This window comes from Mytilus edulis, chromosome 2 (assembly GCF_963676685.1).
Source record: "Mytilus edulis chromosome 2, xbMytEdul2.2, whole genome shotgun sequence".
NCBI lineage: Eukaryota > Metazoa > Mollusca > Bivalvia > Mytilida > Mytilidae > Mytilus > Mytilus edulis.
This window is the reverse complement of record NC_092345.1, coordinates 45100998-45116579: the sequence shown is the minus strand read 5'-3', so window position 1 is coordinate 45116579 and position 15582 is coordinate 45100998. Positions and strand designations below refer to the sequence as shown.

The 15582-nt window shown below is 32.0% G+C and overlaps 2 protein-coding genes across 2 annotated transcripts in view; one reads left to right on the top strand and one right to left on the bottom strand.

Moving 5' to 3' along the window:
* LOC139512231 (uncharacterized) overlaps positions 1-15582 on the bottom strand; it is a 48990-nt gene that overhangs the window by 15818 nt on the left and 17590 nt on the right. The gene's annotated exons all lie outside the window — the stretch shown is intronic.
* Positions 2732-10025, top strand: LOC139510569 (uncharacterized). Its single transcript, XM_071297133.1, has 3 exons — positions 2732-2985; positions 4847-4948; positions 9087-10025. Exons 1-3 carry the CDS (start codon positions 2885-2887, stop codon positions 9550-9552), a joined length of 669 nt encoding a protein of 222 aa, XP_071153234.1. The 5' UTR covers positions 2732-2884; the 3' UTR covers positions 9553-10025.

The following is a 15582-nucleotide window of genomic DNA, read 5'->3' as shown; positions in this document are numbered from 1 at the left end:
TTGTTCAGTGTGTGCCAATGCTCTGTGTTGAAGGCCGTACTTTAACCTATAATGGTTTACTTTTTTAAATTGTTATTTGGATGGAGAGTTGTCTCATTTGCACTCACACCACATCTGCCTTTATCTACTCAGTTGAGTCTTAACCTGTAAGAGCTTGTACAACAAGCAGTTGTTTACAAATTGTTAAAAAAAGGCAGCCACATAGTTGTTGAATAGGCAAAACAATTGTTCGCCTGTCCTTTGCACATTATACACTGTTTATGTTCCGCATCTGCACCATAGCAGTGTAAACACAGAACAATCACATCTGGTAAGTATCAATCTAACTAGTGCAGACTTTTGTTTTTTAATAAACTGAGTGCTACCTGATCTCTTTGAATTATTATAATGGTCTTTTCTGTTGCAATGTCGGTCCCTATACCGCTATAATGTCTAGGAATCTGTGTAAAAGCATAGTCATCACCTGTAAATACTGATTGAATCTTCTCTGGAAGTTTTATAAAGTGAATGCAAACTAGAGTAATTGGTTAGGTCTTGTATCTGGTATGAATTGTTGGTAATACTACTGTCAATCTCCAACAAGGCATTTCGAATCGAAATTTCGTTTGCGGGATAAATGAATTTGATATTGTTGTTCAATAAAGGTATAAAATATTATGTTAATGACAATTATTTTACTTCTAGCGTAAACAAACTTATTATAGAAATGCGTTTCTTACTCTATTTAAATTATAAGAACCTGGCAGAGTGCCATATGCATGTGAAATATTAGGGTTTCAATTGTTTCTATAAATGGTCTGGTAGAAGCAGTAATTGAATACTGCTCAAAAACTAAATTGGAATGGGAAAATATGAGTGGTTGCCATGGTAATGGATACTCTATTGTTTAATAGTTAAGCGTGGTAAATTCTTCAAAAATCAGCTAAATCACTACAATTCAGAGCCTGAATATGAATAGAATCAAACTTTTTTCGTAAATTTTCATATATAACATTGATAAAAATGCTATAGGCTTCATTTAAGTTAAGATTGCATATCTACCAAATTTGTAAACTTTTTACTAAAATACAAAATAAAATGCATATTTTCAACTTTTCTGAATTGTGGATTTTTGTGAAATTATCAAATTGTCTCGTGTGTTATTGAGAAAAGTGCAAATGTGTACATCATAGTAAGCATTGTAGTTATTAAGTTTGAATACTACTTTAACAATAGAAAAATGCATGGGATTCTCTTTAATTTTGTCACCATAGCAATGCACTCCTTCCTTGGAAACGGAGTTATCAATTCAGAATATTGCAGTTTAAGAACTTTAATGTCCTTAATTGTTTCATTATCGATAAGAAAATACTTTAACGCTTATACTAAGTTGTCTTATTCGCAAACATACTACATCATTTTTTTCTGATATTAATACGAAATCATAATAAATAGAAATTGAACTGATGAAATACCAGGAAGTGTTAAAATTCAAAATTGTCCTTGATGACGTGACAATCGTTACAAATGTTGTAATTTGATATCAACTATATGAACTACTTCACAAAAGCAGTTTAAAAATCCAATCGTAAAACGAGGTTCTCCAAAAATATCTTTTTACAAGTGCTAGGAAAATTAAAGGCCGTGTTTCTCACATATTTATCACCTTTTTGGTATATTTATATTTATATACTCATTGCATCTTTTATACTCCCCTTCCCTTTCACGAATTAGACTATTTACCGGATTTGTAATCACATAAGCAACACGACGGGTGCCACATGTGGAGCAGGATCTCCTTACCCTTCCGGAGCACCTGAGATCACCCCTAGGTTTTGGTGGGGTTCGTGTTGTTTATTCTTTAGTTTTCTATGTTGTGTCATGTGTACTATTGTTTTTCTGTTTGTCTTTTTCCTTTTTAGCCATGGCGTTGTCAGTTTGTTTTAGATAGATGAGTTTGACTGTCCCTTTGGTATCTTTCGTCCCTCTTTTATAGTATGCCTACTTATACCATATATTTTGTACTTATACATAGTGAAGCATATAATGAATTTCGTAAATATTTTACATAACCCCTGTTATCTCTCTAAGTAACATATTTATTTAGATAGCATTTGACCTTAACTTTGTAGACATTATTTAAAACGTACCTTTGTGTATGACTTACAGTATTCATATTATTCGGGATTTAAGTAGAAATCGGTTCTGTCCCTAATGGCAAAAACATCTGTTATCAAGTGCAACTTATGTGATGTTAATACTGCATTATATTTCTGTCGAGAATGTGTTTCAGCTCTGTGTTCTCAGTGCAGGACAACCCATGACAAACTACTGAAAAATCATTCTGTAACTGATGCAAAAGGCATAGATCGTACAGCGTTCATTTCAGCAACACAATGCAAAATCCATAAGCAGCAGTACATTCTTTACTGCAAACAGTGCGAGATATTGATTTGCAGTAAATGTGTAAGCGGAAATCACAATGGTCACATCACAGCTGACACTGAAGCAGTTGTTGAGGATATACGACAGTCTGCCGCTACAAAAGAAGCTGAGGTCAAATCAAAGGAAAATGGCGTGTTGATAAAACTTGACGAAAAAGATGCAGTCAAACAGACCCTGGCGAAAGATGCACGCAAATTTATATTGGATATGAAGACAACAACAGAGAATAAAATAAATATCATAAAGTCTAAGCTTAGAAGTAAAGTTTCGGAGGTAGAAAATTCAATGGAAATACATATAAAGGCATAAGACAAAGACACAACAAAATTGAAAAAAAATATGTGCGGACCATGCTGCAGTCCATAAACGCTTGAACAAACTGTTGACAGGAACCCATGGTATTAGTTTCCTTCACTCGTTCCATATCTTGTAGAAAGAAATTAAAGATTTGGACGATGCAATGATTGACGACAATTTTCAAATGGAACCAATCCCAAAATACAACGTGAAGATATTTCTGGAAGAACTGCTAGAACAAATAACCTCAAAATTTGAATACAGGTAGTTTTAACTTTTTGATTAACTACTTACTATGACAATTTAAAAAAATATTTCTACTTTTGAATGATCTGTTTTTAAATCTGCACCCGTACCAGGGATATTGACGTAACAAAGAATTGCAAATGCAAAATACAAATATACATACAAGGTACGCTCATACATAATTTGTCTGCACATACATATAGAAACACCTTTGTGATTGAATATTAAGAAGTTAACAGCTTTTATCTAACCTGTTTGCGCCATTATCTTTCTAAACATGAAGATTTCGTGTATTCAATTGCATGAATCTTCGAATCTTTAGCATTTCACTAAAAATTATATAATTTTTTTTATTTGAAATATGTACATAAGAAGGTTTCAACAACACCTTTATTTCATACGCAATACTTAATATATATTAATTTTAATGTTAGGTTTCACTTCGTACCAGAACAAAAGGAATGTCTGCCTATTTACATTTTGCATCATATTCAATCGAACAAATAAGGTTACATTTGAAAAGTGAGAAAATATTTATTCATAATCAACACAAACTCAACCGATCACTAAAGAATGAAATTCAAAACAGTGTGGCTGTGGCCATTGATTGACACATTAAATTCATCCATTGACTGGGACAATTTAGGTGAACGTTTGTCTGTAACGACCACTGTTCACTATGTACTTTTTAAAGACACTTCAACTATGGGGTCACCAAAGGTTCTCAACACCTTAATAAAGTAATTCGAAAAATTAATCAGAAATAACACGATGTTTTGATTTATACCAATTATATAAATCAAAACATAAAGGTTATATTCCTGATTAATTTTCGAATTATTTTATAATTAAAGGCGTTAAGAAACCTTTTGTGACCCCACAGTTTAAATGTCTATCGTAGGTACGTCGTGAACAGTGGTCGTTACAGACAAACGTTCACGTAAATTGTCCTAGTACATGGATGAATTTAATGTGTCAAGCAATGGCCACAGCCACACTGTTTTGAATTTCATTCTATCTGCTGTGAGTCTATTGTACGTTTTTATACGTGTCTAATCCGGCAGATTAAAGTCTTCTGCTTTGCCATTTAAGATTTCAAGGCGAAACAATATAGGATAATGATAAGGTCATGAGTTGAAACAATCACTTATACCCTAATGATAATTTAAGATCTCATCTGCTTTTGGTACAACCGTTTTAAGATATTATCCTAAAAATCTTGTCGAAGCCAATTAGATAAAACAATGTTAAGGTTCTGAGTTGCAACGGTAGTTCAAAAATGGTTTATGATATTAAATTTATAAACTAAATAATGTTCATCCATCTTAATTTTCATCTCGATATATATAAATTAATGGCTACATGACGTATGACTAGGCTGTTGATCTTCAAATAATTTTAGTTTCATGTTAGATTGACTTGGCTGAAATACATTTTTCTCTGTTCGCTGCTTGTAATCTTTTGTTTGGTCGATCTATACACAAGACAATGTTTACAGGTTTCGTTCAAATATTTAACTATGATTTTGAATATTTTTTATCCCGTTCTTGGGTACATTGTAAGTATCTTCTATTTGCATATCATGAACATTGATGATAAAGTGTAAAACATAAGGCACTAACGAGTAACTTTTCGTGTTTCCAATGTGATATACTGTAAATTCAGAAATTATTGCGTGCATTTATTATTACGATGTTGTCATTTTAGACTTAAATGCGATTTTAATGTTTCGATTTTGAGAAAATCCTGTTCAGTTCATATGAAATATTCCAAAATGCGAGTTTAAATTATTGCGTTTACAACTCTGTCGCATTTTCGCAATGATAAAAACCTCGTAATAATTTCTGAATTTACAGAAAGTATGTTATATATTTTGTAGATTACAAAATATTGATCTCAAGCCAATATTTTTACAGAAAGGAGATGAACTGGAACAGAAAACGAAGGAATCAAAAGCCGTTATTGACTTAAACAAAGAGAGGTTAGCTTTAATTGCTTTTTTTTCTACTTCCATATTGCTGTTCAGATATTGCGGAACGCAATCACTAACAAACGAATTATCAATTAAAACTACAGTTCAATTTCATTGTAATGGCCTTCAAAGAATATAGAAACATTATTAAAAAAAAAAAAGCGATTTCCCTAAATAAGAAAACATTGCAAGAAAAACAAAGTCAATGCCCTCAACAGAAAATTTCGCAAAGGTGCATATTAATACATCGTTACGTCAACTAGTTTGTCTTTAATAAAGGTAGTACATTTATTACTTTAATCTGATGCCGGCGTCACTCATTGGCGTATAGACCGGCATGCACCAGACGTACAGAGAAAATTGACAAAGTTCGTATACATTAGTTGCATGCCAGAGGAACGCTAATCAATCGTTTAACGCTCGATGCACAAGTTTGAAGTACGTCGAAATGCAGAGGTATACGCTTGACGAACGCTTTAACTCCAGAAAATTTTTATGCAGCATAAAAATGTTCACCCAGCTCAAACGTGTGCCAAGCGTATACATGTACGCTACACGCACGTAATACATACGCTATAAGCGCGTTGAAAAACGCTACAGATAAGTTTCAGAAACGTTTATGGCACGTTGTATATGCTTCAAGCTCGTTCGACTTTAACTTAAACTTATCAGGGTGTGTTTGTGACAAACACCCCATAATTAAACCCCGGGGGTACTTCCTATATGTTTAGGGGACATATATTTATTCTATTGAGCTTCCTCCAGACTTGCCTGGAGGATGCTTCGAGCCTTTTAGAGAAGCTTAAAGGATCATTACTGGTGCATATTTCGGGAGCGTGTCTAGAACAAGGTATACCCGGTATACATTTTCTAAGCGTGTCTAGAACTGGGTATGTTTTTCAATATTTCTCTTTATAACAGGGTATATTTTTCAATGTTTTCCTGTTAGAACAGGATATGATTTGGCAAGTGCTTTCGGCACAGTTATCAACAAAAAGATATTCAGTAACCCCTCGGGAATTAAACCCCCACACACGACGAAAGCACGGGCTATTGTTCCAGATACGACTGGGACGCGTATCAAATAAGTTCAAGAGACTTTTTTCCTTCGTAGCGTGCATTCCATCTACGTAAGACAAACGCTAGAAATACGCCAACATACGTTATTTAAACGCCCGATAAACGCTTAGGTACCCTTCTCGTATGCCCAATTCACGCTTAAAGCTCGTTGTGCACACGATACAGTTATGATTGACAGGTTGAATACATCCAAAATTTCTAGCGTATTGGCAGCGTACATGATTTTTTACCACGCCCGGCGTATGTTGGAGCTATACACTGATGTTTGACGCCTGTATTAAACAAACATATGCCGGAAAATTACACTCAATAGATATTAAGCGTTTCAACACTTTTTGATACATTCAATTTCTGTTTTTCAACAATCACCTTTTCAAAATTCGGGTTAGTTTTGAATTCTATCTTAACGTTCACCTTATAAAATTTATCAGATCAACTTTGATTTCCAACTTATTTTTTTAATTTTAAACATTTAAAGTCATCTTTTGATTATGATATCAGAGAAATTATTTGACCAATGAATGTATACTAGTATATACTAAACAAAGTCTTCTTTGCACGTGTTATACATTTATTAGGAATCTATAACTTACTATCCACAAATAATATTCCATTCAGTAATTGTTGATCACACCCTAAAATGCTTTCAAGTTTGATGTGAAAGTGTAACGAATCGTGGCAATAATAATATCAAAAGTTAACTTTGACATTTTTACCTTTTATGTCTGTTTGTTTTATGCACACATAGTTGTCAATATAATGGAAGTTTATACGACTTTCCGTTTTGAATTTTCCGAGAAGTTTGGTATTTTTGTTGTTTTACCTTTTAAATGGGAGAGTTATATACTGTGATCCAGATTTGTTAACTGAAAATAAAATGTTTTATATTTAAATCAATAGTGGTGCTAAATTGCAGAAGTATCACTCGTAAGTAGTCTGAATGTGGTGAACACACCTAGAACTTGAGAAATGTCCTTGGATACGTTTTGTACCCCATATTACATTAGGATCAATATAGTTAAAAATGATAAAGATGCCCAATCAATATTGAGGACAAAATCTAAATTTACACCACAAGAAGGAAAAATAATAAACATTTTGACTTTTATTTATATATATATCAGCCGTCAAAATTTCTATAAACATCCAAATAGCCAGACACAGTAAACAATAATTTATCAAAAAACCAACATCAACCTGTGATCAGATTAACAAAAGATAAATCTAGTATCATTGAATTAGCTGATAAAAGTGGCAAACACATTATAACCTAATTCTATTAAATATACCACTGAATCAAACGTTCAAAGGTTGCTCATTTGATTATTTTTATATCAAAGGGGCACTAGCTACGAGATATAAAAAAAATAAATGTATCATTTGTTTGGCTTAATCATTATTGAAATGGAAATAATGAAATGATAATTCGCTTTTAGCATGTTTAGCAGCCAGTATGGTTCAATTTTGTCAAAATGAGCTAAACAAACATTGATTATGAATTATTGCAAGTGAATAATTCGACCTCATTGGAACCGTATTCATGTGGACTTCAATTTAACCCCTTAGCTTGAGAGGTATAACACGTGAATTGTATGTGTAAAGTTATTTAAAGGAAAGAATGTCAAGATTGAAAGTAAACAAAGGTAAATCATTTGATTGACTGATTTGATCCTCAAAAAATCATTCTTTTACAGGTAAAAACGATAATAAACATTTATTTTTCATCTATAATATGAAATTAAATAGATCTAAACAAAAATCAACAGCACAAGTTTGCTTAATCTATTTATATCTATATCATGTTTACATCGCTAATATGGTCATCGGATGACTTTAGAGGTTAACTCGATAGTTAATTAGATGGCGGCTAGACTAAAATACACACGAGGGGAAGCTTCGTATTCCCATGCCTTTATCGTCTTAATTGCTTATTTTAGACTTTTAATAGTTTACAATTTTGAGTGTAAATTGACATTGCGATAAGACGTGTCACGATACTTGTCTATCCCAAATTCATGTATTTGATTTTGATGTTATATTTGTTATTCTCGTGGGATTTTGTCTGATGCTTGGTCCGTGTCTGTGTGTGTTAGTTACATTGTAGTGTTGTGTCGTTGTTCTCCTCTTATATTTATGCGTTTCCCTCAGTTTTAGTTTGTTACCCCGATTTTTTTTTTTGTCCATGGATTTATGAGTTTGAACAGCGGTATACTACTGTTGCCTTTATTTAGATATATGTTTTACATTGTTATAAATCAAATATGAAAATTTGATTTAAATCGGTGAACATTAATCTGACAGCTAGTGCCCCTTTAAGGAATTGAAGAAAAAAAACTAAATGACAGATATATATTATGAGCAGACAGACACCTACCAATTTTTGAATTCATTCGTGCCATCCCTAACACGGGAAACGAAATTAACCGTTTTGTCATGAAAGATGTGTATGTACTATTGTGAGTAATCAGTCCACGAAGAAAATACGTTCTAATTAATCGAGGAATGTTTGAAGTATCAAATTTAAAACTATTAAAAATTACTATTTTTCCAGGGAATAGAAAATCAAAACCTATACAAATGACACAACTGAGGTCCACAGCACATAATGAGAGAAACATGAAACTATACTTTTTGTAAGCATTGATAACCCATGCAATCTTGACATATTCATCGCCATAAGAACCAACTTGCCGGTTTTCCAAATAACTGAAAAATAAAAAATCTTTTATTAAGGGAAACCTTGCTGAAAAGTAAACGGCAGCCTTGAAAGCTAGTAGTACTAATTTTCATGACATAAGTACAATGGAATACAAAATTAAAAATGCAATGACTTAAAATGTCGTCTTTATGAATATATGGAAATTGGACATTAAATATCATTTTAAGCGTCAAAACTATTTTTTTCGAATATAGATATGAATTTCAAAACAGGAAACGTATTTCATCATATTTTATGTAACACCTGCAATGAAAGATATATCGGTCAACCTGGCAACTCTATTTCAAATGTATACGTGTTATTTTCTTATTAACCAAGTTTTTAAACAATATTTTATTCTCTTAACAGCTGGGCTGCTTTTACAAAAAGCGTGACTGATAATTCAAATGGTGCTGTCAGTGGTTGTGGATTATATGGTTCCTATGGAACGACTTACAACAAGATAGGTAACATTTCAAACATTTCACAACCTCAGCTACAATATCTTCTTGAAGGCTTTAAGCATGATAGAATACTTATACAACTGGCAAGTGTTGAATTAGGTGGTATAAAATTCTTATACATCCGAGAACTTGATGATGGGCGAAATGTCCACGTTTTTAGACCAATTCTATGGATTTCTGATCCAAAAGATTGCGGTTCTGGAACAGGAAACAAGCATGAATACGACAAAAGTATGCTTTTCCTGCAATCCTCTAACGAAGTGACAATGGTAGCTTTGTTTGATACATACGATATGATAGTACATATTCCAGGATTGAATAGAATGAATGAAATCATTCAATATTTGAAAAAAAAGGTGTTTGGTGGGTAAGTACTTCCACAACATATCCAGCCTTTGCCTGAATAGATTGGAAAAATGTATTTAATTTATTGAATAAGCTTTTGATATTTAGTTATTTGATTTCATCTACCTGACAGATGTTTTGTGTAACCATAAATAATGCTGCAAATACAATAGCTAACCAATTACAATGGCAAATTATTTGTTATATCATGTTCATTGTAGTAAAGCTTCAATAAACTCCAACGGTCCAATGGAAGTTGTCACTTATGTTAGAATAGCCAAGAAACAATGGTGCATCTTGATTTCGAATAATATACAAATTAATGATGGAGGTGTTGTTATGATTTAATTTTGTAAAACCAGTTATAATAGCAAACCAATTCGGAGGAATCAATTATTTGAGGTGTTATAAATGAATCTTATGAATTGAATGTAATTATATATTCGGTCTTATTAACATTTTTAAATTGGAAAGAAAACACGACAAAAAAAAGATTGTGAAACTTATACTTCGTGAATATTATACAATTACTGTCTTTGATGAGGTGAATGTGTGGTTTTATGGACTTTTGAAAAACTGATATTCACTGAGGCCAATGGCCGAAGTGAATATCAGTTTTTCAAAAGTCAATTAAACCACATATTTACCGAAACAAAGGACAGTAATTGTTTTATTCCATATTCTGAGAGAAATGTATGTAATGAAAATATTAACCAAAACGAAATGTACATCAAACTTTTTTTACCAAAACTATACACATTAAAACACGCGACGTTTTGCACGATGAATATACTTTTTTCAGCAGATGAATATGCCTTTTTATTCAAAATCCAATTCATATAGAAAATCCTATGAAAGATCTATCAATATGGAATAAACGATAATATTTCAAATTGCACGAAAAACAACTATTATTTTACGTACATAGTTGGTTTTCTATGTTTTAACTAATTGTATTCTTCTAATATTGTATTTATTCATAAGATACTTACTTTCAATGTATAATTTCTTATTTGCTTTTTATTGAATTTTTTTTTTTTGCCCTTAACACTTATTGGTTAATGAGTTCAGAACATTTTAACCTTATCTTAATGTATGTACTAGTAATTATCCATACTGCATATCCTACTTACTAAACTCACGATGACATATGTCTATTATCTTAAAATATAAATACTTACCGCAAATTTATATATTCAATCCTTAAGTATGGAAGTCGCACTTTTCTATTCTTTAATTTTTGTACTTTTTACATCTTTTTAAAGTTCATAGTCTAATCTATGAACTTTAAAAAGATGTAAAATGTACAAAAAATAAAGAAAAAAATGACAATCAGCTTTTAAATGATACACGTGCACGTGCTACTAATCCATTGAACTACAAAAACACAACATCAAATATTGTAACTTTAGAAATGATTCCCAATGGGCCAAGTGAGCTTTTCAAATCACTTAACGTCCGTCGTCTGTCGTCGTCCGTTGTCTGTCGTCCGTCGTCCGTTAACTTTTACAAAAATCATCTCCTCTGAAACTACTGAGCCAAATTTAACCAAACCTGGCCACAATGAGCATTGGGGTATCTAGTTAAAATGTGTCCGATGAACCGGCCAACCAACAAAGATGGCCGCCATGGCTATAAATAGAGCATTTAATAGGGTTAAATGTAGATTTTGGCTAATATCTCTGAAACCAAAGCATTTACAGCAAATCTGGTAAAATTGTTCATCGGGTCAATGTGCCTTGAAATTTATAGACGAATCAGATAAGCTGTTGTTGGGTTGCTGCCCCTGATATAGTAATCTTAAGAAAATTCGGCAGTTTTTGGTTAATATCCTGAGTATTATTATAGATAGAGATAAACTACACAGCAATAATGTTCAGCAAAGTAAGATCCACAAACAAGTCAACATTACCAAACTGGTCAATTGACCCCATAAGGAGTTATTGTCCTTTATAGTCAAATATATTTTTCGTAAATTTTTGTAATCTTTTACAAAAGTCTCCTGAAAGAATTCAGCATTAGGGATATCTAGTTTTTTTTAAATTGTACGATGACCCTGCCTGCCAATCAACATGGCAGACATGGCTTAAAATAGAACATAGAGGAAAAATGCAGTTTTTGACATATATCTTTGAAACTAAAGCAAGAGTATAACAGTTGCATTATTTCATGCATCAATTGTATATACAAATATCTGGTGAGCGACACAGGCTCCTTGGCGCCTCTAGTTATTCTTGTTATAGAATCTGATATAGATGAAGTACGTTTTCCTTTACTGAATCATTTTGTACCATACACTAATGTCCAAGCAGAGAGCAATCTTCTCGTTAGCGTGTTTGTAAAGAATATATTTTCATTAAGAAAGATGAAGCAACATTCGTAGTCATAGTAAATAAACTTTGCCATTTTTTGTAAATGACCGAGAGATGTTGGTATGCTTATGCTTGTCCCTAATGAAAAGTCATTAAATTGAAAATGCACACTGAGTTGTCTTCTTAACCATTTTTTGTTGTACAAAATTCCCGAAATGACTTGTATCGATTTTTTGTCGAAACTTTAATGGTTTGCGCGCGATACTGATTCTCTTCCTTCTCTGCCATCTCTTCCTGGGTTAATTAATGAAAACATCTGGGTGCGCGTACCCCTTACAATATACCGGTTTTACCACAAATAATACCACATGAAGTGTATTTAAATGTTATGTTTCAAATTTATTATTCCTTATAAGTCTAGATGTATTATAATTGTATTTGAACAAATGCTTACAATTGCAATTATTTCTTCCATACGTTTTATAAGAAACTAATAATCAGTTATTACCCATTTACTAGTGATATTTTGTTTTATGTGTTCAATATGTACTAGTATATTTACAGCAAATTTGATGTGTGAACATGCTTGTGATAGCATATAATTTAAGTATGAAGAAAATATGATTTATTTTCATGTATGCTTAATTTGAAATTAAATTTCAATAACTATTTTGATAATTATTTATTTTACAATATTATTATGGGCCGGTGTCATATGGTATTTTGAAACCCATGGTAAATTGACCCCGCTGTATGGAAAATCCCCTCCTGATAAATTGAACCCCCTGTTTTTTTTTTTCATTCTAGATGATTATAAGAACATTATACATTATTCTAAAGCGTATCATGATTAAAAATCATTCATACGAGAAGGGGAGGTCAATTTTTCCATGATTGGTTAAAAAGAAATATCTTTGCTTGGTTCAAGTGCTCTGAAGTCTTAACCAACAAAACTTCATTCGAAATACTTCTTGAGGCATTATAACTAGACCATGTTACTTGAATGCTTTAATTATTTGAAATTTCAACAAACACTAATGTGTATATAATGGTAGTTTTTTTTAAATTTTTATGGTAAAAAGGGGGAGGGGGCAAAAAACCATGGTTCAGTTAAATTTAAAAAGTAAAATTTTCAAAATATCTTTTCCAGCATGTAAAATACATGCAAACTACTTATTGGAGTATTATTACAATTTAAATGAGTTACATTAGATATAATTTTGAATTTGGAGGTATAAAAGGGGGAGGGGTCAATATACCATGGCAGGGGGGTCAAAATACCATAGCTAAGTAAAATTTCCAAAAATCTTTTTAAGCATGTAAAGTACATAGCAACTACTTATTGGAGTATTATTACTATGTTAAGGAGTTAAAAGTTAGCTAGATATTTTTAAACAAAAGTCAACAGTAGGGGGTTCAATATACCGCAGGGGAATCAAAATACCATGGCTAAGTAAAATTGTCTAAATATCTTTTCAAGCATGTAAAATACATACAAACTACTTATTGGAGTATAATAACTATGTCAAGAAGTTATAATAGCTAGAATTTTTCAATTGGAGGTGTAAAAGATGGGGAGGGTGGGTCAATACACCATGGCAGGGGGTCAAAATACCATGACTAAATAAAATTTTCAAAACATCTTTTCAAGCAAGTAAAATAAATATAAACAACTTATTGGAGTATTATTACAATTTAAATAAGTTACAATAGATATAATTTTGAATATGGAGGTATAAAAGGGGGAGGGGTCAACCTACCATGGCAGGGGGTCAAAATACTGTAGCTAAGTAAAAATTCCAAACATCTTTTCAATCATGTAAAGTACATAGCAACTACTTATTGGAGTATTATTACTATGTTAAGGAGTTAAAAGTTAGCTAGATATTTTTTTAAACAAAAGGTAAATAGTAGGGGGTTCAATATACCGCAGGGGGATCAAAATACCATGGCTAAGTAAAATTTTCTAAATATCTTTTCAAGCTTATAAAGTACACACCAACTACTTATTGGAGTATAATAACTATGTCAAGAAGTTCTAATTGCTAGAATTTTTCAATTGGAGGTGTAAAAGAGGGGGAGGGTGGGTCAATACACCATGGCAGGGGGTCAAAATACCATGACTAAATAAAATTTTCAAAACATCTTTTCAAGCAAGTAAAATACATATAAACAACTTATTGGAGTATTATTACAATTTAAATGAGTTACATTAGATATAATTTTGAATTTGGAGGTATAAAAGGGGGAGGGGTCAATATACCATGGCAGGGGGGTCAAAATACCATAGCTAAGTAAAATTTCCAAAAATCTTTTTAAGCATGTAAAGTACATAGCAACTACTTATTGGAGTATTATAACTATGTTAAGGAGTTAAAAGTTAGCTAGATATTTTTAAACAAAAGTCAACAGTAGGGGGTTCAATATACCACAGGGGAATCAAAATACCATGGCTAAGTAAAATTGTCTAAATATCTTTTCAAGCATGTAAAATACATACAAACTACTTATTGGAGTATAATAACTATGTCAAGAAGTTATAATAGCTAGAATTTTTCAATTGGAGGTGTAAAAGAGGGGGAGGGTGGGTCAATACACCATGGCAGGGGGTCAAAATACCATGACTAAATAAAATTTTCAAAACATCTTTTCAAGCAAGTAAAATACATATAAACAACTTATTGGAGTATTATTACAATTTAAATAAGTTGCAATAGATATAATTTTGAATATGGAGGTATAAAAGGGGGAAGGGTCAACCTACCACGGCAGGGGGTCAAAATACTGTAGCTTAGTAAAAATTCCAAACATCTTTTCAAGCATGTAAAGTACATAGCAACTACTTATTGGAGTATTATTACTATGTTAAGGAGTTAAAAGTTAGCTAGATATTTTTTTTAAACAAAAGGTAAATAGTAGGGGGTTCAATATACCGCAGGGGGATCAAAATACCATGGCTAAGTAAAATTTTCTAAATATCTTTTCAAGCTTATAAAGTACACACCAACTACTTATTGGAGTATAATAACTATGTCAAGAAGTTCTAATTGCTAGAATTTTTCAATTGGAGGTGTAAAAGAGGGGGAGGGTGGGTCAATACACCATGGCAGGGGGTCAAAATACCATGACTAAATAAAATTTTCAAAACATCTTTTCAAGCAAGTAAAATACATATAAACAACTTATTGGAGTATTATTACAATTTAAATGAGTTACATTAGATATAATTTTGAATTTGGAGGTATAAAAGGGGGAGGGGTCAATATACCATGGCAGGGGGGTCAAAATACCATAGCTAAGTAAAATTTCCAAACATCTTTTTAAGCATGTAAAGTACATAGCAACTACTTATTGGAGTATTATTACTATGTTAAGGAGTTAAAAGTTAGCTAGCTAACTTTTTTTTATGGTAAAACCTGAATATGCGCGTTTTTATTGTTGTCCTTCATCTTCAAGTCACCATGAGGCATTCAACTATGATCCATATTTCTCATAACTGGTAGTAAGTTCAGGTTGACCCTTCGCATTGGTTTGAGCAGAATTCATGGTTAAATATCATACAAAGCTACATTCCTATTTTTATGACTGTGTGTTAAATTTCACCAAAAGCGAACAGAAATGAAAACATTTTGTCTAGGATTTCTCAACTTTTGCTGAGGGGAATAATTTGATATTTATTTGCTATAAGATTTTTATATCTTTTGTCAAAGGAAGTTAGGGAAGGGACTTAGTGTTTCATCTGTC